We start from the raw sequence: 21,764 nt of genomic DNA, 5'->3' as shown, positions 1-21,764 counted from the left end.
ATCTGCCAGGCCACTTGCAGCTTATCATACAAGAAGCTGGTCCTGAAATAGACGTTGCCAACACACCTCAAAGTAATTGAGTCTTCCCCAAGCTCAACTTGCTTAGCTCTTTGAAAGAAGAAAAAGCAAATTGTGAAGGTGAAACTAAGCACCATAATAATGCTTCACAGCAGGCAGGGACATATCCCTAATTAAATGAAAATGAGGTATTTTCTAAAGCAACTTTGAAATAATGACAGAACTCCCAATTTCCTTTGGTACATTCAGTCACCACGGTTCTTCTGCCTAAGCGACTGCTCCCACCAGGAACTCACGATTTCTCTGAAATTAATATCTGGGGGAGCTGTGTGATTGCAGAACACTTCATCAGAGTGAGGACAGGGAAGAAGATTGTAGGCTGGAGAGAGAAAGAACCTGGAGGACGCTTGGGCTGCAGCCTCTCCATTCTAGTCCCCACCCAGCATTCAGGGGGGTTTGGGTCGTACAAAGGAATCTCTGCCAACATGCGACGTACGATCCTGCACATAAAACCTTATTTGATACAGCAGAGCGCCAGGAATCTTTGAACCATCAGCTTCTGTCCTGGGATTTGGGCAGCTTGTGCAACAGCCTCCCCTGCCTGTCATGGCATCTGTGCCAGCAGGTGTGAACTGGGGGGGATGCGGGACTCTGGCCTTCAAGAAACATGGGTGTTAAGACCGCTTGAGCCTCTTAATCTACATGCTCCAGGGACAAGATCAGATGAGGAGGAGAGAATGACTTGAACCTTGTAATCTAATGATAAAAGCACTCACGTGAGGGAGAGGAGATCTGGATCCCATTTGTTCTCCAGTGCGTGCTTTGCTCTTGTCTGTGAAATTGGAGCAGGGCTAAGAGAACCCAGGCCACTTTCCAAAGGGTGCAGTGATGTTTGCGCAGTAGAGAAGCTTTTTCTCTGGGCCAACAAATGCTTCATTTTTCTGTCTGAAGTAGAAGCACTTCAACATTTTGGCTGGAAGCACCTTCCTGCAGAAAGTCTTACGCCTGGTGGTGAAGGCTGTTGTGAAGCAGAGGGGATGTGGGTTTTGGTCTCTGTGACATGAAAGAGAATTGTACCTAGCTCTCCCCCTTCTTGACTAAGCACTCTAGCATAAAAATATATGTTTCTGTGGCCTTCTGCTGGTTTTGGACTTGCATTTTGGCACCTGCCACTTTACCTGTGTGGAGCCTATGCTGGTGTTTGCCTTGAGTATCACCCACTGGACCTGTACGCCTGCAGCTGAGCGGCGTCAAGCAACCAAGGGATTACGTAGACCATAAGGATTTGTTGCATTTACTGTCAAGCAATGAAAGCCCATTTCATAGCTCTTGTACTGATGGGCCTGAAGTGGCCAGTTGCTTTCTTGTCAGAGCAGATAGGCGGCAGAAGTTCTGCTGGGCTGCAGTGCTCCCAGGGTCCAAGCAGGAGACATCCAGCACTCACCCATGCCCGGTGATGAATGCAGGCTCCTAAGGGCCTTTGCTGCTGGGTTACATCAGTTTTGGGTATAAATGTGGGTCTTGGGAATTGATGTGTTCCCCCTTCCAGCCAGCACCTTAACAGAGAGCTCAGCCAGTCTTCCTACTTGTTCAGAGCAAATCCAGAGCTCCTTTCCGACCGAGCGACAAGCCCAGCGAGCTATGGAATTCCTTGCTCGGGCTCACTGCACATGTATTCCATACCTGTAGAGCAGCACAAGACCGGGCGTGAGGAGTCCCAGAGGTCCCACACTGGGGCGAGAGCGGCAATCCTGCTGCTGAGAGCTGCTGTGGCCTGGGGAGAAAAAGGAGCTGAAGTCCCTGCCACCCCAGGCCATGCTGAAGGGGAGCCTGGGCTCCGGTCCCGCAGCCTGCGGTGTGTGAGGCTGCAAGGCAGCAGCAGCAGCCCAAGGCAGCTCTGAGCATGGTTGGTGCTGGGCAGGCAACGTGGGACAAAGCTAAGGGAAAACCCAGGAGCAGGTTAGCAGTTTTGGCCATGTGGTTCAGCTGTAAACCGAGCGTCTCCCAGGGCTGTGACTTGGCCCAGCTCCCCCAAGAGCCCCGGGGAAAGGCAGGCGGAGAGCCCAGCCCTCCTGACTCACGGTCCAGCTGGCCCCCTCTTTCCAGGAACGTGAAAGGAGGAAAAAACAAATCAAACCAACCACCCCTTTCCTATGGCATGGGTTGTGAGCGCCTTTGCAAAGCCACAGTAAAAAAAAAATAATCTTTTCCACCTCAGGCTGCATGGCAGCGAGCGGCAGCATGGGGAAAGCCTGTGCCTCGGCTGAGGTTTTACAAGTAGTTGGACACAACAAGCGCCCGACCACCAAGGTGACAGGTAGGAATGAAGTCTTTTGGCTGCACGACAGGCACCAGCCCCGTCACAGCACGGTAGCCCAGCTCCTCGCAGTTGAAGAAACGAAAATCACCCAACTCCCCAGTGCAGCTCTCCTGGAGATAGCTGCCAGTCTGCTAACGAATGGAGTTGTTGATTCTGAGGGCACAGTGAAGACGGGACCACGTCTTCAGGGCCGTGAAGTGCTTTGCTCAACTCTTATGAATAGAGGCCCTTCAGTTCCAAATTGCTGGGTCCGTTACCTCTACTAAGGCACAGCTTTGGCAATGCCCTTCAACTCGCTTGTAGAACAGCTGGCTTGACGAGGGTTTGGAGAGGATTTAAAAATACCCTTGTCAAAGCAGAGCCCGTTGCATCTGTTCGGAGCTTTGTGCAAACATGCCGTCAGGGTTAGCTTCTCAGCAGGCGGCACACCCAGGCACAGCCCTGCCCCGGCGGCTAGGAGGGAGCAAACCAACCCATCGTTTGCTCAGGCAGACAGTCAGATGCCCACCGGGCTCTGTGTGCGTGGGACAAGCAGGAGCCTGCAGGGAGCAAGTCTCAGGAACTCTCCTGGGGGGGCGGGGAGTGGAGAAAGGCACCTCTTCCCCACTTATAGCTGGGTGTGGGGGGAAAAAAAAAGGATATTTGCAGGCGGACTCGCCTTTCGCCCTGAGGAGCGTCAAGGGCAGAACCACAACTAGCTCATGGGATGGAGCAGGGTCTCGCTGTGGGCTGGCAGCAATGGCTCATGCTTCCTGATGAAGGCTCAAAGGAAAGTGACGCTGGGGACAGGCCTGCTGGCAGGCAAGAAAGCAGGACGTCCCAGGGGACGGCAGGCATGGCAGAGGGAGGAGACACATGTGTTCGTTCCGACAAAAGACCCGGCTCTCCTGCTAATAAATACCGCTTCCAGCCGTGCTGCTAAGCTCCTCTGCTTCTACTGTTAATTTTTGTTTTCTCTAGGTAAATCTGTCTTGCTCCACCATGGGAACGAAAGGCTAACTGTAGGTGAATGTATTGGCATTCGTACTACCTTACATATATCTTTCAGGTATTTCTGAAAGGACATTGCTGGGGGGTGAATGTGTCTATGCTGGCATTTGTGTGACATGTCCCTAAGGCCTGGCTCTTGCTAAAGTTATTGCTCAAATGCTTCATGGTTTCCCCAGGCTGCTTCAACCCCTCATTTTTCCTCCAAGTTAGAAATTTAGCTGCCCTGGGGGAAAATTTGCTGGCAAAGCAGTGAGGTGACCTCACCAGAGCTGAAGTAAAGCTAGTTGAGCAATGAAGGCGAAGGAGGAGAAGAAAAAAAAAAAAAGCAGGCAGACTGCAAAGGCTTCGTTGTTGTTAATACACCTCTCTAGTGCCAGTGACAAACACGCTGCAGAAATACTAATTATCTGCATTAAAGCCGGACCAGACCCCATCCCTTCACCAGTGGTGGGGATGCACGGTGCTCCTGTACCTTCAGGAAGACAGCCAGTGCTGAGGCTGAGCCTGGCTCCTCAGAAAAGCAAATTGCAGGTACAAACAGATGATATTTGGAGTGCAGAAAATAAATGTCACACTGCAAAATAACCCAGGGGAAAAAAGCCATGCTCAGCATGTCTGTTCCTCGCCCGAACAGGGTGAAGCCTGTGCCATCGCAGAGTCAGGCAATGCCCTTTACCTACGTGACAGTCACGCCAACCTCATTTTTGCCTCTTTTGAGCAGTTTCAGGCGTGCCGGCGTTTCCAGCGAGCATCAGCACACCTTGGCGTTTTGCTGCCTGCAGCAGCGGGAGCCTCTGGATGCTTGTTGCGATAATCACGGTAAGAGCCAGCCCCGCTGTGGCAGACGGACTGACTTCTGTCCCCTCCACTGCCCGGGGGGCGGGCGGCCGTTTCCCTGCGGACAGCCCCCCCCCACGGCCACGCCGCAGTCCTGCACCCTACGCCTTCTCATCCCGCTGGTTTTTTGTTTGGTTTTTTTTTTTTTTTTTTTTTTTTTTGGCCGCAGCTAAGGCAAAGTAACCCCAGTTTAGACCTAACTGGGGAGCCTGCTCTGCCTGGGGCTCTTTAAACCAGCCCCAGAATCCACACAGCAGCTCTTTGTTTTTTTTCTCCTTCTGCACTGAAGACTTTGCAGCCCAGGGGCTGCGGGATCAGGCTCAGAGTCTGACCAGCGCTCCATGGCAGTACTTTTGAGTTTCAAGAGACCGTTTTGGCATGGCACAAAGGTACCGACCCCTCTCTCGGCCCCGGTATCCACCACGTTATCAGAAGGAGGTGGGTTCCAGTGGAAGGTGTCTTGTGCCAGCAGCCCCTTTGCCCTTCAGAGAGGGACCAGAACTGCAAACCACTGAGCAGCACTTTCTACCTGATAAATGCTTAAGACTATATGTTGCCCGTGTGAATGCATGCAGCATACAAAACTGGCATATTAGGAGATAGCTGTGCAGGTCTGGGAAAACAGAAGGATCCCAAGGAAGATCAGGAAGTGTTTGACAGCAGTTCTCTGCAATTACCTTTCTGGGCAGAATGGAGTTTGGCTCTGCATATGCGGCACTGTGACCGTCTTCATTCATGATACAGTAATCCAGACCTACTAGAAATGGGCACGCACCAGCTGCCTCCTTTGCTTTTCTAGTCTCCAAGCAGTGTCACTTACTAGATCGAATAAAGCCAAACAGATACTTGAAGTTTTCAGGCAGAATGGCTGGAACAACAACAACAAATCTATTTAGAGGACAGCAAAGCTTTGCAGAGTAGTCCCGCATTAAACAGGGCTCTGGGAAGCCTGTCCCATTGCCAGCCCGGCTGACTACATCCCACTGACTGCTCACTCCGTGTCTACAATGACATTTCAGTTCGAGAGCACTTCTGAAACACATCTCCCATCTGTCCCTGCTTACAGCGTGTGGCTCCGTGACATGAGCCAGCCTTGGACTGCCTTGAGTGGATTCCTTTCAGATGAAGTTAAACAGGAAAATGACCTGTAGGAACAGCCCTAACGCGCTCCGCTGGCTAACAGGCCTTCAGTGAGAGCTCGGTGGGTGTAAAACCCCTGATGGGTCAGGCCTTCGGCATCCCCTGCTTCGTGCTACAGACTCGCTGCCCCTCAGCCATGCTGCCGAGCAGCAGAGCTGTTGTTGGCCCCCATCGCCGCAGCTGTCCCCCTCTGCGGCGACCGTGACTCGGGATGCCCACCGCGCACGAGTGTGCCCGTACGGGCGGGAGGCGCAGCAGGGACCAGTTTTGCTGCTGGATGGTGAAAGCTTCGCCCACTCCCATCGTTTCCAGCCAAGAAATGGGCTGTGGAGGTGGCAGCTTGCTCAGCGCTTCCCCGAGCTGGTTCTTACTCTCCCGAGGAAGAGGAAATTAATGGTCATCGATGCTCGCAGGGCCGAGGGAGGGGATGCCAGCCCTTCCCCCGGGGTGGTGGGAGGCATGATCTCATGTTGAGACAAATTCTTCAGGCAGAGCGGAGGGAGGTGATGTGGCTCAGCAAAAAGAGCTGGGACTGCAGGAGCAAGGCCCGTAAAGGGTGTGAGCATTTCAAAGCACTCTCTGATGTTTCTAATAACCCAAAGCACTTAAAACTACACTTCAGTATGCACTGTCAGATTAATTTATTAGCAGAAAACATGTTTTGCTATAAGGCAGACAATTAACAGAGAATTTCTGTAATTCTTAGTCAAGAGGCCAAATTATTACTGGTAGTTCATACCTGCAATTAAAATGACTGCTCTGAAATGAACGGGAGACCCAAAACGCATATGGCAATTATTTCATACAATATATAAAATATATAACTTACATTTCTTAATTATAAATACATTGTAGTTTCTATGTAAGAAACAAACATTCTAGAGTTCATTTGCAAAATAAGCACTGCAGGAGATGTCCAATCTTCCGTGGCTCTCCCTGGAAAGCAGATGACATGCACAGCAGCACCTACAGAGTCCATGGGTTGAGAGAGAAAACCCCATTCACATTGTTCCTGTTGGCCAGGGTAAAGACCCTACACTGTAATCCTGGTAAGAATTAAAGTAGGGTTATACTGGTAATTAGAGCCTACAGAAATTTGTGAGCTTCTGAAGGAATCTGTAGAAATAAGGCGAGACAGAAATAAAGCCAGACTTCCAAGCCTTCACCCTTACAAGCAATTCCAAGTTTCACGGAAAGTTTTGTACAAAAAGCCTGTTTTTAAAAAATGATAAAAAGTAAAGGTAAAATCTTAACTCCTCATGAAGTACAGGTTACCAGTAGCATTCACTACAGTGTAGTTAGTTATTTAATGTCTGTGATGTTTGACTTGTATCTTGATTTACTTCTCCAGGTACCCAGGCCACCTATGATGTTTCAGGGACTTTTCAATTATTTCAGCTGTTCCTATAGACACAGAATTCTTTCTTTACCCATTTTGATACCAGCTGACTGATCAGTATAAAACTTAGGGGCCTTAAACCTTCCCCTGATTTTTTCCCCGCTTCTACCTCAAGTAAGAGAGCATTCCCAATGGATTATGGAAACAAGAAGGTTTCAGTGGGTGGCATGGGGCGGACTTTTTAACTCTAATCTGGACAGTGTTCTGATCTGTAGAAAAAGCCAAGAGTAATTATTCTAACACAAGATGCCTATGAGAAGCGTGTGGGGGGGATATGCCAAAGTAAAATATTTATGATTTAAAACCAGATTATAATCTTGCTTATGAAGCATCAACATTTGTATTTAACTTCATATGGAAGTTACAAACAATGAAATTACATAATCCTTGATGAGAGGAAAAAAACTGTCTTTCTGAGGTTTGTACAGCATCCAGACCAGTAACTTAATCCCCAGGCCCTGGAGTCTGAATCTGACAGGTGAGGCACAGAGCTCTTGCAGCTGGATCTGCTGGTCCTAAATTCAGGAGCCAGGTTCTTCCACACTAGATTACAAGACCTGGTGACGTGGCAGTTCAGCAATTTCCTCATGAGCTACTGTGAAAAAGAGCTCTTGTAGTGTGATGCAAAAATGGATTTCACCGTCCTTCCCTTAGCTGACAAACAGTGTCAGATTTTTCTCCTTCATTCAGTACCTAGACCTGGGAAATGAAGCTGTACGCACCCTGCTTACCAGGGGATGGTGCAGGAGGTCAGGCAGTTGCCTAATGAGATTTCTGCAGCTAACACTGCAGGCACTGCACTCAACCAGCAGCCCTGGAGTAGCCGTCAGCCTAACTAGGCTCAGAGAAACGGCAGTTTCTCCCGCTCCAGTGAGAGTGAATTCTCGTGGTGGTTATAGGATGTAAGCATTGCCCAGTTCTAAAGTCCAGGTACTCAAGAATGAAGTTATACTGTGAGCCATGGGGAATCACAGCTCCTTGCTGCAGCTCCAAGCACCAAGAACTGTACCTTAAGTTACAGGACCAGTAGCCAAACTAGGTGAGAACAGACTCCATATAATTAATGCCATGTTAAGGATGCTTTGCACACTATCCAGTCCCAGCTTTGCTATCTTGTTCCAACCTTTTCCAAAGCCTAAAAGAAACAAACAGAACATACAGCAGCATCTTAAGACATGATTCCCCTTCCAGGACTTTAAGGAGGGCAGCAAAGATAAAATGTGTGAAAGACCTGGGAAAAGGCCATTTATATATCCTACCAGCAGCAGCAGAAAAATGTTTAAAGTGTTTGCACTTGAGAACTCAGAAGAGGATTGAACAGAAAGTCTTGGAAGGTCTGCTAAAACAAACAGCTAGAGGTTGTATTCAAAGCAGCAAACAGATGAGAGTAAGGAGAAAAGATGCTGGGTACAACTCTCTGTTCTGGTTACCCGTTACCTACCCAGCACCCCTTCAAAACTAGCAACGACATTAGACTGCAGTTTCACCGGCTGTTTTAATGTCACCCTCGCTCCATGTGCAGTCATCCAAGAGATCGGCACCTGAAATTCAACAGATCGTCCTATCTAAGAAACAACGGGACATCTGGTACTTTATTAGCTTCTGTAGTCCTAGAAGCCTGTTAGTGAAGATTAACAAAACCTGAACACTAGCAATCTTCACATAGTATGTAGGGGCCAGTGAGATGCACACAGCCAAATTCTTTTAGGCTGCATCTAGAAGCTGAGAAAAAGCAAAGCTAATCTTTGTCTACATTAATTCAGATGGGCTGCAGTTGAGGAAGCACACAGAGCAGCAATGCAAGTATCACAAAACAAAACAGCTCTGCTGCTGGGGTAGTTGGAAGAGTTTATGTATGAGAGACAAGCTTGATCTCCGGATCACTTACCTAGCAACGACTGCGACCCCAATGGCTTTGTCTCCTTTATACAAAGCAAAAGCCACTTTCAGCAACAGGAATAATTGCTAGTGATTATTTATCTACCATTTCCTAGAAGATTCCCTTGATGATTGCACTTGAAAAACTAGGGCCTATTTCTGCATTCTGCTAGCCCAGAACTTAGAAATCCATTCCCTCAATCCATACACCAAGCAAAAAAGGTACCATTTTATTATTACTCTGATCTACCAACAATAAACTTTCAGTATTTTTTTTTTAATATGTTAACAATGATTAGCCACCCTGTTACTTTCACAGAAAATACAAGCAGCATTTTTTCCGCAAGAACTTCTAAATTAAAAAGACCTTCAGGTAATACTGTAAAACATTTAAGACATCATAAATAAACTTATTTTAAAAATCACTTTCCAAACAATAAATAAAACTCTTCCTTATTTGAAAGTGCAAACAGGCTGCATTATAAAAAGTACAGAGCAAGACTGCAGAAGTGCTTAATTATTCAACAGTGACCAAGACACAGTTTCTTGTTTTGGTGCTGCTGGTCATCTAGTGATTTCGTTTTCTGGACCCCATCTAAAGAAAAAAAAACCCATGTGTGAAATATTAATACAGTAGTAAGCATAGTCTAAATACTGAACACATACAGGCACACTGGAATAACACTGGGTGGGGGGTTGAGGCGGGGGAGCTTGTCATCTTCTCCATACAGAGGAACATGCAATAACCATAGTAAAAGAAACATACTAAGGAAAAATAGCAACTTAAAACAGTTCAGTGTTGAAAATGCAAGCATACCATCTCAAAGAAAACATTGTTAGAAAAATGAGCCCTGTTAAAGGTTGTCAAAGTACCCCAGGATGAATCTTCCTCCAGCTGCATCTAAAAACCATTAGTAGAGAGACGGACAAACAATCCCTAGCATTTTGCAGTGATTATTAATGCCATAAACACTACTCTGAGCCCTTCCCTCCCCACTTTCCCCCTAACTCAGAAGGAAATAGCTAACAAACAGACTTCTCCACCAATTTAGCTCACTACATGTTAGGAATTAGCTTGTAGTACATGGCTATTCATGTGCTACAAAAACCACCTTCAGTCTTTTTTTATGCTCCTAGCAAGGTGCTCAGTGCTTTGAGTAACTGCCAACTGCTTATCCTTATGCTCCATAGCTTGAGGCACAAAAATTATTTAGCTTCTTTTTTCATATTACTTCGCCCTCTGGATGAGAAACATTTTAAGGACTGGTAGCTGACCGTAGATGCCAATGGTGGGTCCATTTTGTAGCAGAAAAAGGCTTCAACATAAGACTTATCTAAACTGTTTTCAGAAGATGACAGCTCCTTTGCTACAGGGGTGCAGGTCACCAAGGATTTTGTGGCCTTCATATTATATATGTATATAAATGCACACAAAAATAAATATTGATTGAAGAGCATTGGCATAGATTCTACTACATAAAAGAAGCACTGAAATGTTCTGCAGAACGTATTTAAATGACTTGGAGGAGTCCAATTTCTCTTGAAAAAGAATGGCACTCTCTATAGAGCAAAACATAAAAAGTCTTTGTAGAACAAAATTTAAAACACAATAATGTAGTCTGAAATGATCTCTGTACAAAACAGTATATTGTTGACCTTGATAGTAGCATTACTAGATTTTGTAACATACGCCAATGACAAGCATTTGTTGAAACAAGCTTATGTTTTTTGACTTATCATTAGTTCATCTATTCAAACAGATCAGAGAAGTGTTCATAGCAAAATTTAACTAATCGAAATCAAGATTAATTAAGACTAATCAATCCTAGAGGGATTCAGGTTTGTTTAAAACATGATCTCACTTATTGACTTCAGTCATAAAATGAATTAATGAAAATATACTTACTTTCCCTGGCTGTGGGCTCATGGAAATCAAGGGCATTGGTGTGCAATGGATTTAGTTGCCACTGGTAAAAGAAGAAGAAAAAGTTTACTTATTTCAGAAGACAGAAGAAAGAGCAAAGGGAGAAAGAAAAAGTACCCTACAGTCCTTCACTCTAAGGCATGACGAGGGGTGAGGCAAGAAATGAAGGGCTCCCCCTCTGACACACACTGGCTTTGAGGATAAAAAGCTATGAAGGGATGTGTGGCCATTTACTCCCTTGAGAAGGGGAAACGAGGCTTCTCAAACTGACAGTGCTGCAGTTTATCACGGTGAGCACCCTGAGAGCAGGTGCACTTGGCCACCTTCAAAATCCACCACAGCTCTTTCAGGAGCTGCCAGAAGGGCTTACAAAATCACACAGCGATCTCCCCCATCAGCTGCCGTGCTGTGACAAAGAGGCTTGGAGAGAACTTCAGAGTGTGAAGAGATCACCTCAAACAACATCAATGACTTAGAGGGAAATCCACAAGGAAATTAGAGAAAACAGACACACTTGGCCCCACCATCTGGCATATGGCACAACTTCTCCCCAGTGTCGTGACAAAGCAACTTCTCAATTCCACTCACTTGACCAAGCAGCACAAGAAAACACTCCTCTATGCTGACTGCAGATGACTGCTCGCTCCGCCCTCCCCCCAGTGCTGCCCAGAGTTTTTAGAATATAGTATATTTAGATACTTACTGTAAATTTGCTTACACCCTCAAGTTCCCCAAACTTCATATAGGATATGTCTGCTTTCTTTTTTCCAGCATCAACATCTCCTGCATAAATCTGCTTGATACCAGCCCCTTTGATTAAAGGGACACATTCGTCACATGGACATTTCGTCACAAATATCATGCTTCTCTCATCTGGCTTTATTTCTCGACACCTACAAGCAGTCAGAAAACAGAAGTTTCTATCTTAATAGTTTTGAATAGTGATGAACTTTATCCCTCACAAGAGCAAGCAAAGAAGTGTTTTATTATCTACTCGCAGAAGCAGCTTATTCCTACTCAAGTGCACAAGTACACAACAACATCTGGTTTGGTTTTACTATCTGTGAACAAAACACCCATCCCACCTCTCCACACATATCATTGTTGTAAGCCTCAACAATTGCCACGCTTCCGTATTTCAGGTTATAGCATGGTCCTAGCAGGAAGCAGAAGCAGTGGCTTGTATCTGAAGGATAGCTGCCATTAAAAAACAAGTTCAGTCAACATCATGTATTTGTCATGCATCTGTTTCTGAACTGTCTCATTATTTTCTGTGGTAAAAATAAACCCATTACCTGAATGTCAAGGCGTTCTGCTCTGCGTGTATAATGTATCTGAACTTTCTGATTTCCCGATCCTTTTGTTTATCATCCATGTGTGGAAAATCAGCATATTCAGATCCAACAGGAAAGGCATTGTAACCACAGCCTACAAAATACATTGGTCCTGTTCCATCACAGCTTCTCTGTAACAGTAAGCAAAGCATCAAATTTGGGACATTTAAACCGAGTACTGAAGTATTAAGTCAAAGTGTAGTACAATGTATACTTTCACATTATCAGTTCATGCCAAGTTACAGCCGTTAAAAGATAACAGTTCTTGCTAACTGCTCCATGTCAGTATAGAGCTTTTCCATTAAGCTCCACAGGAGCTGCAAAGGCAAACTGAAACACCGCAGACAACACACTGCACCAGGCTTTAGAAGCTTTCCCTTTAGCAAGTAATACTGATGGCAGGAACAAAAAGTCTGAAGGATTTAGTCCTTAAGCCTTCCTGCAATGTACAAAATTAAAGACAGATGGAGTTAGTCCCTGATGTGCCGGAGACGGTGTTTCACCTGTCTTTCAACAGACCCAGAGACCAGTGGGCTGACAAAGTAGCAACTGGCGATTGAAACCAGAACAAGAAACAAAACAGCAACAAGCAGTTGGTGACTGAAGTGCTAAAAACAAATGAAGAGTATGTTGCAGCTGCATGAAGAATGAGGCTTTCTAGGATTGGTAACATGCATATAGAGAGATAAAGAAATAAAAAATTTACGTTTGGATGGGAAAAAGCACAGTAACAATATTTGTAGAAAAATATCACTTTGATCCAAAAAGGAATGTGCTAAAGCCAGTACAGCATTTCAACTGTAACAAAAATCCTCAAAAGATTGTCAGGCTATGATTGCACTGAGACCTCTCCAAAAGAGAGCTGCAAAGAGGGACCGTGCAGAGGAGGCACATGCTGCCTGATCAGCAGCTGTGGCAAAACGTTGTCACCAAGACACCTGGAATAACTGACAAGGACTGGGGAAGCAAGCACGCTGAAAAGCTAGGCAGAGACACTGTGGTACTTCCCCTTCATCTTGACAGCGTAATAATGAAACAGTCATTAACTTAGTTACTAAAGAATGAGAAGTGCAAGCTTTCTATACTGCTGTGAGTGTGAGTGAAAATGCAGGTGTATAAACTTAAAAAATAACAAGCCCAAAGCAGATACAAGTGTATGAATTGTGAGTGCAAGAAAAAGTAACTTTTTCAATACTTACTGATTTTTCTTCTGCCCAAATAATAGCTCCAACTCCTGTTTTATGATCCTCTGAAATACATAACATTTCAGCAGTAAATAACAAATAAAGCACTTCTGAGTTACCTATACATTAACGTATGACATCCTAGAGTAAGGAATAACATTTGTTGTTGCTTCTTGGACAGGAGAAAAGAAATGCAGAAAGATCAAGAGCTTAAAAGTCATATGAGTCTACTGCAAAAGCTGGGTGTACTTCAACTGCAATGCCAGCCATTCTAAGACTTTGCTATGTACATTTGTTCACAAATGCTAAGAAGCAGCCAATACTTATATCAGATAAGAAAATGTGTGTCAAGAATATATGTGGACAGGTTCGCTGATGTGAGATGGCAAACTGATAAAAAACTTCTCGCTGTTTGCTACTTAATTACTTCATTTCTGCCATTCCTTAAGCTTATGGTTCTGTGGTCTGAATTTCTATCAAAATTAGTTCTTTTTTATACCTAATTCAGAGTCAAAAAGTTAACAGCTGGATTTGGGGCGGGTGTTTCCTATCACCACCACAGGAAAACTGGAACAGAACTTTCATTATGTGTCTTGGAAGATTTTTACGGAACTTGGAAATCTTTCCCAGTAGCTATTGATGAGGGACCTGACCAGTTAAAAAAGAGCATATCAAGGAGAAAAAAGTGTTTCAGGCTTCCAGTGATTAATACTGTAGACAATGCTGTTTCAGTTAACCATTTCCATCATCCTTAGTATCACTACCATATAGAATCACTCAAAGAGGGTCTTTCCTGCCAAAGATATGTTTTATGAGGGCTGACTTTTTATTCTGCATATTTATTAGTCACTGATGTATATTAAGCCAGCATAGAAAACATCCTCTGATCTTGCTCCCCTTATATCCACATATATAATAATGTAAAGCATCTAAATATATGTGTGTGTGCTGTTATATTTTTTCACTTCATTACAGGACTAAAGTGGAATACGAGTTTGCTCAAAAACCAGAACTAAGTCCAGGCTGAACAGCACAGACAAAACTGAATTTTGTTGCCCCAAAAATGAGTACTTAAGCTTGGTCATTCTATCTTGCTCTGTACAACAGTAGTTGTACAAAAACCTCACAACTGGTTCCATGAAACTTCTGAATTACTTCTAAAAACGCAATCTCCTCTGCAACTTTTGGTGATCAAATTTGCAGAGGGTACCCTAAAAAAAAAAAGGGGCGGGGGGGGGCAGGGAGGTTCTAAAGTATGAAGATTCACCTTCACAAATAACAAAGGCTGAATAAGTCAAAAGGCACATTCAGCACCTGACTTGATAGGCTGGTTTTGTGTGTGTGTGTGTTGGGGGATTAGTTTTGTTTTAAGCTTTAAATATGTAGTATTTATTTGTTTACAAGGGTTTTAAAAAAGCAACTAGCCTATCTAGATGAAAAAAACATCACTAAGGGGTACCACCAAGTTTTAAGTCTTTATATTCTGTTCTCTGGAAGAACTTACCAGTTTACTGCGTTGCTACCCAGAGAGAATAAAGTAGCTAACACAAGTCATCTGTATCAAAAGATAGTCAGTAACTACCCTTCCACCCTGAAAGTCTGTACAACAAAGCTCCAGCATCTTTGCAAAGAAAACCCCTATCAGATATATCATCACTTTCACTAATAAGATTGGAACTAGGAAACTTAGTATAACTGTACTTAATGCCCTACTGGAAGGATATTATTTCACTGCTCTTTTCTGAAGAAGTGTACATAATATTCTTAAAATATCGGCACTTACTTGGTAACAGAAACATCTTGTGAAACCTCCATAAAAAAGTCTCAGAGCAGCTTGAAGAATTTAAATGCCATTGTGTTCTGTTTTCAGAAAGGTATTGGACATGTTCTCAGGGCAGGCTATGCTAGCACTGTATGTGAAATACCTGCCCTGATTTTCTCTTGGGAAGCTCATTGCTTTCACACACAATACTATGTACCCTGTGGAGTTTTTACTACTACTGCTGCTCCTGCTTCACAGATGCAGGAATGGAATTCAGCAGCTTGCTCAAGGAAGTATTTTGGAAGAAGAAAGACTGAAATCAGGAACTCACTCTGCTCATGAGACCCATTCTTCCTCCACTACTGTAACAACTCACCTGTCCGGTATGCAAGTAGTCTGGCTTGTATCATACAGTGCCTTGCAATTTCCTGGGACAAACCCTGATGGTCTGTTTCATTTGTTTGCCATGATTCGCTGTTGTAAAATCCAAAGCATCCGAAGACAGGGACACTGGCAGCCACTGTTGCCAAGACCAAGACAAGATCTTTCATATTTTGCCTAAGGTTGCTGAAGTACGGATTTTCACAGAGGTTCTCCAGTCCTATTGTCATCAATATTTGCTTGTGTGTTTCCTCATTTGAAATTAGGAATAAACTTTCATACTCTTTTATCCTCTCTTGTCTACATGTAGCATAAAAGTCAGTATTTGAGTCAGGCTGAGATTTTGCTATTTTTTGAATAAAATCAAATTTCGTGGAAGTTTCTTCAACAAATTGCATCATATAGCACACCAAGGGCTGAAGCAACACACACACACGAGCACGACTATTTGACTTCAGTCTTTCTACTGCTTTGGCATCTAGCTTTGCATCGTCAGTAGTCATGGGACTGGACACCTCATTCTGCAAGCTGATTTCAGGATCCGCAGGCCAGTAAGAAATCCTGTTCACCCCAGCTGGAAAAGAAGATAATTCAGCAAAACGAACCATGCAAGCACAGTGGAACATAAACCTCATTTTCAACACACTATTGCCTAACCCTGTTTTTACTCCTTTAAAGCCATGAGTGCTGTTTCAGTGGCATCTGGACAACAAAAATGCTAGCATATATAAGTATCAAGAGCTTATCAGACTTGATAATCGGACTACAGACAAAAATTGGAATTTCCTAAGTTCTGAGATCTTTGTGGCAGTCTAATTTTGCACCTTACCTACAACAGATACATTAACACCACACAAAAAAGTTAGCACTAGTAGCAGTTGCTGCTGCTATTAAAAACCAATACTTGCAGAAGGGCTGTACCAGCAGATCCCATTTCAGGAAGTGAATAACCTGACTTGTCTTCATCTCACTTGAGAAAAGAAAACCCTAAAGTACTCCCTGTGATTTCTGCATAAAACCACCCTTCTCTGGTGCCACTGACAAGCAATGGGCGGGCAAGGAAAAACGTAGCAATCTAGGCCTCATCATCAGGCTTAGGGTTGCTCTGGCAAAGTGCAACACATATGTCAGAATCTCCGCAGTGCATCCCAACCAAGAGACAAGCACCACCAATACTAATAGCTGCACAGAGAAATAGGGTCTCAGTAGCAAACCTAGTTTCTTGATCATCAGCTCCAGGAAATGCACATTCAATACTATTTTCAGCCTTGTGGAAAATATCAGTGCAGGCTGCACAAGTTAGGGATTGGCATTCACAACTGGGACAATCCAAAGAGAAAACAGGCTTTCTGATACCACCACCAACAAGCATAACATTTACTTCTACTCTACTACAGTCATTGCTTACCGTTTACAATCATTTTTAAACAAGTTGAACATGGTTTTCTGGAAAAATAAAGATCACAGTTTTTAAGCCTTGATCCGTGTTTAATGAGTGCAATCTGGCCAGCATGCAAGTCTGTACTGGAACAATGAAGACCGATAATCTTCATGTTTTTCACCACAACTAGACCACTCTTCTTTACCTACAGAAAAATGCATTACTGTTATTATTATTTTACTTTTTTTCAACATCAAATCCATAGAGATGTTACAGCTCTTCCTTGGGTAACAGTAATCAGCCAGCATCAGAGCATATAGCTCTTCAATACAAATTGTGGTATGAATCATTGAGCAATCTCTGTTACACTTCCCCTAAGCAGTATTTTTTTTTTTGGTGGTGGTTTCTACATATGCCTGTTAATATCAGAGTGCTGTGCCCCTGTCAAACTTCAAAGAGGGACTTGTTGCAAATTCCTGATTTTTCTGGTCATTGCTTTGCCCATAACAAAACCCAGAGGCAGCATAGAAAATTCTGTCAATTATAGCTGAAAACCCCTCTGAATCATCAGCATCTGGAAATGCTCATGAATTTCTGTCTTAAGCTTGACCATCCTGGGAGCCAATAGCTTCTCTAGCTTTATTTCTGTCTCTTCATTTATAGAAATGAATCCTGGTTCTGAAGAATCTTCCATGGAAAAAGTATGCATACCACAGACGAGTTTTTACATCTGGATTCCCATGTATTGTGAGGAAACTGGATACAGGATAGTTTGATGAAGTTGGTGAAATGGATCTCATTATGCAATGCAGCTGCTAACAGAACACTGATGCCTTGGATCTGTCAAATATTCAATTTCTTTGTCGTTACAGAAATGAGGCTGTACTAAAGCCCTACATATAATCCATGTGCCATTCCTAACTGAATTACTAAATTTGAAACTGCTTTTAAAGTCTGTATGGTGTTGCTCATCTATCCCCCTTTCAGATCTAGTCTGGGACATACCAAACTTGGAAAATTAGGCCGAATTGTCACTCAAATTGTTTTGCTATCTTTTCTTGTCCTGGCTGATACGTGTGCTATGGATCTTAGCACATGGGCATGCTCTGCACAAAGTAGTAATTATTTTAAAGAGCACAATAATAACTCTCATCACAAAAGGAAACACCCTGTTCTAGGACACTCTGAAAATGCCCCTCTGCTTTGAGGTGTAACTGGCAGCTACTTGGAAGACCCATTCTCAAGGACGGTTTCTTTTCATTGTCACTAAGGTAGTTATCTACAAGTTCTTCATCAGATTTCAAGTACTTCTGTGCACCTCCATGGTATAAAATAACTCTTCTGCAATCATGAACATCGAGATTTTAAAGAATATCTCTATACTATCAACCACAGTGATTTTAAAGTTATAATTAGTATATACTAAGAAGTGCACGGTATCCACCATGCCTCCTTTGTTACGCTCTTCAAAATACCCACCAGCATTTTTTACTGTTTGCTTCACCTGGCGGGGTTATACTTTGCCTTTCAAAGTTTTTCAGAAATAGCATGCTATTTAACCATTTTGCTATTTTTTCTCCCACCAGTGGATTTTTTCCTACTTCTAAGAAATATTTGAAAAATGTTTATCAGCCTTGGTTTTTTTTTCTTCCTCTCTGGACTATCTGTCATATAAAGAGCAGTTAGGTTAAATTCACTGCAGGAGGTATTAGCATCTGTTCAGAAAGACCAACTAACGGTAAACGTAGACATTTTACCTGTGATTTTTTCTGTTGCTCAGCTGAGGGAAAGAGCTCCATCCAGAGACTGAACAAAGTAAAAAGATTGACCTTAGAAAGTCTTGGCATTTGACCTGTCATTAGAAGAAAAAAGGAGAAATATTTATTAAAGAATATTTATAAAGAAACCCCACAATTTTGAACAATATTTTCCAAGTCTTCCACACCACAGCTGCTACAGAAGCTGGCATCAACCACTTCTGCTATTACAGCAGCTAAATCCACACTGTCCTCTTCAGGGCAGTAGTTGTCAACTCAGAATGCTCACATCTGGATGCAGAGATCAGATCTGTGCAACAAGAGAAAATGGTGAAACTTTCACTGAAATTCAGTGAGTTAATTCTACTCAGAGGTGAAGAGCAGAAATCACAGATCAGATCCCACATAACTTACTGTGCTCAAGTGATTCACAGATGCTTACAGAAATTTGAGACAGCTTGTGATTCAGCTTCAGGCTCACCACAGAAGACAACAAAAATATCTAGGCACGCATCATGATCTTACACTGACACCCGCAGCAAGAGTGGATGAGCCATTGTGAAACCTTTCAGTTACACCAGTTCTGGAGAAACCTATTTCTGGCTTTTTACAGTCTGCTTAAATTTTGGTTAGATTTTTACAAAAATTTAAACCTATTGCTCAGGCTGTCACTTTGGACTAAATAACCAAAGAGGTAGCAAAGAATCCCTTCTTGGACTACCACATTGTGCTGTGTTGTGCTTCTACTCAAGATCTGGACATTGTCCTGCAAGGGCCAGTGCTCAGCATTACTGAGTGTCCCACAAATGAAAAAAGGAGGAAGCACTGCATTGCTCACTAATGCTTGCACCATTCCAGATGTAAAGCTGTCTTGCCTCACACTTAGCAAGAAGTTAATTAAGTCTTCGAAAAAACTCCAGTCCCTATTTCAGAGGTGTTTACAGAGAGCTGTAATGAACACGTATTCCTCTGCAGGTCTCATGTGTGCTGTCTGACAATAGTATTATTTCTGTTTTTATCCCTTCCTACAAACGTTAAAGTTTTTGCAAAGGAGGAAAAGGCAGAGGCAAGACTAGAATAGAGAAGAACAATTCTCTAAGTAGTTCCGGCAGTTTGGAAGAGATATAATCAGATACTAAGATTGCTTCAGTGGGGGAGAGGGTCAGTTTAATGACATGTCTGTGAACCCAAACAATTAGGACAGCAGATAGATAAACATATGCAATCCATGACTGGAAAACCTTTTTCAGACAGTATTTTAGCAGCTTTTTTTCACACAGAAGTGTGATTTTGGAAAGCAACTATAGACCTCTCAGCAGCACCATCTGATGCTGTCCACTACTCCTTAGGCTGCCCACCTATGCTATCCTGCTGTGCACAAGCACTGCAAGGGGCACCTGGTTAGCACAATCAGATATGTGGGCTAGAAATGTAGCTGGCAAGCAGCACACATGAAGATTTGTTATCACTTGTGCTAAAAACAAATTGTAAAAGTAAGTCTACAAGCCACAGCTAAACAAGTAGAATTTGTTTTCTTAAATGGGCATTTGAGTTCATTCTCATTAGAGCCCCTGTTCACTCCTGTTGTAGCACACACATGTACAGTTCCCAAACGGCAAGCAAAAATGAACAGTGTAATTTATACCAACTCACACATATACCGTCATGTTTTCTAAAATGGATTACAGTTTGGCATACAGAGTAGATTTAAAACAGAATACACCAGAAACAAGTTTGAATCACCGTTTGTTTTCTTGGACCTAATCTGAATGCGACCTGTCAAACACACGGGAAACAAACTGAAGACTGTACCAGTTCACAACGCTGTTGTGAATTGACATGAATTTATAATGAGAAGCAGGAGAATATTATGATGAAAAAGGAAAGCCCTATGGTCACAGTTATATCTATGTATCCACATCTTTATTCACTTAGGTAGTTAAATGTTCCCTTAAGTTCAACAGAGTGAAGAGAATACTGATTAAAGTGGCCTGTAAAAAAGGTAGGAGCCATCTTACAGAATTTAAAGCAAAACTACAGAAGACCGGGGAAGAAAAGGAATCGGGCTCTTTGCAGCTGAGAGCAAAACCGCATATGAAAGGAGTGCTCTTTTCAGGTGCATCGAGTCCTCACACCTTCCCTACTTTACACAAAGGTACGATTTTATTCCTCCAGGTTAGGGATCTCGCTCCGGTGAGGCAAGGCACGCTCCAGGGAAAACATGCTGTGAAGGCCACTGTTGAAAACCCTGCTGCTCCTGCACCTGCAAGCAAAACAGGAGCAGGGCACTGCCCATCCAGACATGGCTCAGATACAGGATTATGCCACAGTTGTGACGCAGGAGTCCCTAGTTCAAAGTCTGCAAGGCTCGGAAGAAGTCATCTTACAAGTACGAAACTAACGCTGTGCTTTGACACCATCGAGGGGGAGGAAATCAGTGCGCTTACGCTCCCGTCTGGGAAAAGGAAACTAGAAACCATTTTCAGAGTTCCTTTTCTTTGCTCGCTTGGAAGCGGGATTTGCATAAAACTAGGATGAAACAAAACCCATTTACCCATCAAGGAGACCTGGCAGCCCTGTCGTGGTCCTCAAGTCTGACAGCTCTATGTAGAGCCCACGGGCGGTCTGTACATACACACCACTACTGCAGCGATGGGAGAGATGAAATCTATCAAAATCTGCTTCATCTGGGCATCCCCAGCCTTGTGGGAAAGTTGCTCCCTACTAAATTCGTGCATGGGCCCTGCTATAGGGGTAAGGACACCCCTCAGAAGGCAAGCGTTGTTATGCACCGCTTTATACACGGTATAGAACTGGAAAAAGAAATCACTTGGGGGGGGAATGCAAAATATAAGCATAAGTTATCAAAAGGCCTTATGTTTAAGAGCGCAGGCAAGCGTGGGGGGGGCACAAATACACCTTATTGCCCTGCCTGTACCCGGCAGGAGCACTCTGAAGCAGCAGCTGAGGAGAGGGAAGGCGGGAACTCTCCGAGCAGCCCCGGGGAGGGAAGAGCCCCCCTGAGGAGAGGACAAACCCGACGGCTACCGGCCATTTCGTTCCACACCTCGAAGCAGCCGGTGGGCGAGGAGAGACCCTCGAAAGGCGGCTCCCCGCCAGCCGTCACCTCCCGCTCCCTCACGGGGTCGCGGCTCCCTCACAACCGGGGGGGGGGGCAGGCCCCGGTCCCCGTGTCGTGTCGTGTCCCCGTCCCCCCCCTCCCCCCCCACCCCGCCTCACCGGCCATGCTGTCGGTCTGCGTGCTCGCCGCCCTCACCCGCGGCCCCCCGGCCGCCACCGCTTCCTCTGCGCCGTGCATCGGTCCCGGTCCCGGTCCCGGTCCCAGTGTCGGTGTCGGTCCCGGTGTCGGTGCCCGCCGCCTCCCCCTCCCCGCCCCCATGGCGGCCCCGCTCCTCCCTCAAGGCGTCGCCGCGGCGGAGGCGTCTGCATGGTAACCGC

At 44.3% G+C, this 21,764-nt stretch overlaps 1 protein-coding gene and 1 long non-coding RNA gene across 4 annotated transcripts; one reads left to right on the top strand and one right to left on the bottom strand.

Moving 5' to 3' along the window:
• Nucleotides 1-1,562: 1,562 nt before the first annotated feature.
• LOC138689117 (uncharacterized) lies at nt 1,563-11,812 on the top strand. Of its 2 annotated transcripts, none has more exons than XR_011327933.1 (3): nt 1,563-2,335; nt 3,299-3,343; nt 11,278-11,812. It is a non-coding gene; the product is annotated as an uncharacterized lncRNA (long non-coding RNA). The 2 variants fall into 2 exon arrangements; XR_011327932.1 differs by having other exon boundaries at nt 3,299-3,386.
• Nucleotides 5,933-21,689, bottom strand: CDADC1 (cytidine and dCMP deaminase domain containing 1). Of its 2 annotated transcripts, none has more exons than XM_069802726.1 (9): nt 21,546-21,689; nt 18,306-18,400; nt 16,576-16,753; nt 15,163-15,741; nt 13,040-13,089; nt 11,802-11,971; nt 11,210-11,399; nt 10,489-10,549; nt 5,933-9,177 (listed from the first exon to the last, which is right to left on the bottom strand). In XM_069802726.1, exons 1-9 carry the CDS (start codon nt 21,622-21,624, stop codon nt 9,104-9,106), a joined length of 1,476 nt encoding a protein of 491 aa, XP_069658827.1. In that variant the 5' UTR covers nt 21,625-21,689; the 3' UTR covers nt 5,933-9,103. The 2 variants fall into 2 exon arrangements, with proteins under 2 accessions (XP_069658827.1, XP_069658826.1); XM_069802725.1 differs by lacking the exon at nt 21,546-21,689 and adding an exon at nt 18,595-20,607.
• Between the last annotated feature and the right edge of the window lie 75 nt (nt 21,690-21,764).

This window comes from Haliaeetus albicilla, chromosome 15 (assembly GCF_947461875.1).
Source record: "Haliaeetus albicilla chromosome 15, bHalAlb1.1, whole genome shotgun sequence".
In the NCBI taxonomy this organism is placed as follows: domain Eukaryota; kingdom Metazoa; phylum Chordata; class Aves; order Accipitriformes; family Accipitridae; genus Haliaeetus; species Haliaeetus albicilla.
Note: the sequence above shows the minus strand (reverse complement) of the source record. Positions and strands in the feature narration are given on the sequence as shown.

Coding starts and splice junctions, on each gene's coding strand:
- CDADC1 (XM_069802725.1), bottom strand. CDS start 18,712: ATGTGGGATCTGATCTGTGATTTCTGCTCTTCACCTCTGAGTAGAATT. Junction 11,400..11,801: donor CAGAACGCCTTGACATTCAG/GTAATGGGTTTA, acceptor GACTGCTTGTAG/GTGTCGAGAAATAAAGCCAG. Junction 10,550..11,209: donor AGGGTGTAAGCAAATTTACA/GTAAGTATCTAA, acceptor TTCTTTTACCAG/TGGCAACTAAATCCATTGCA.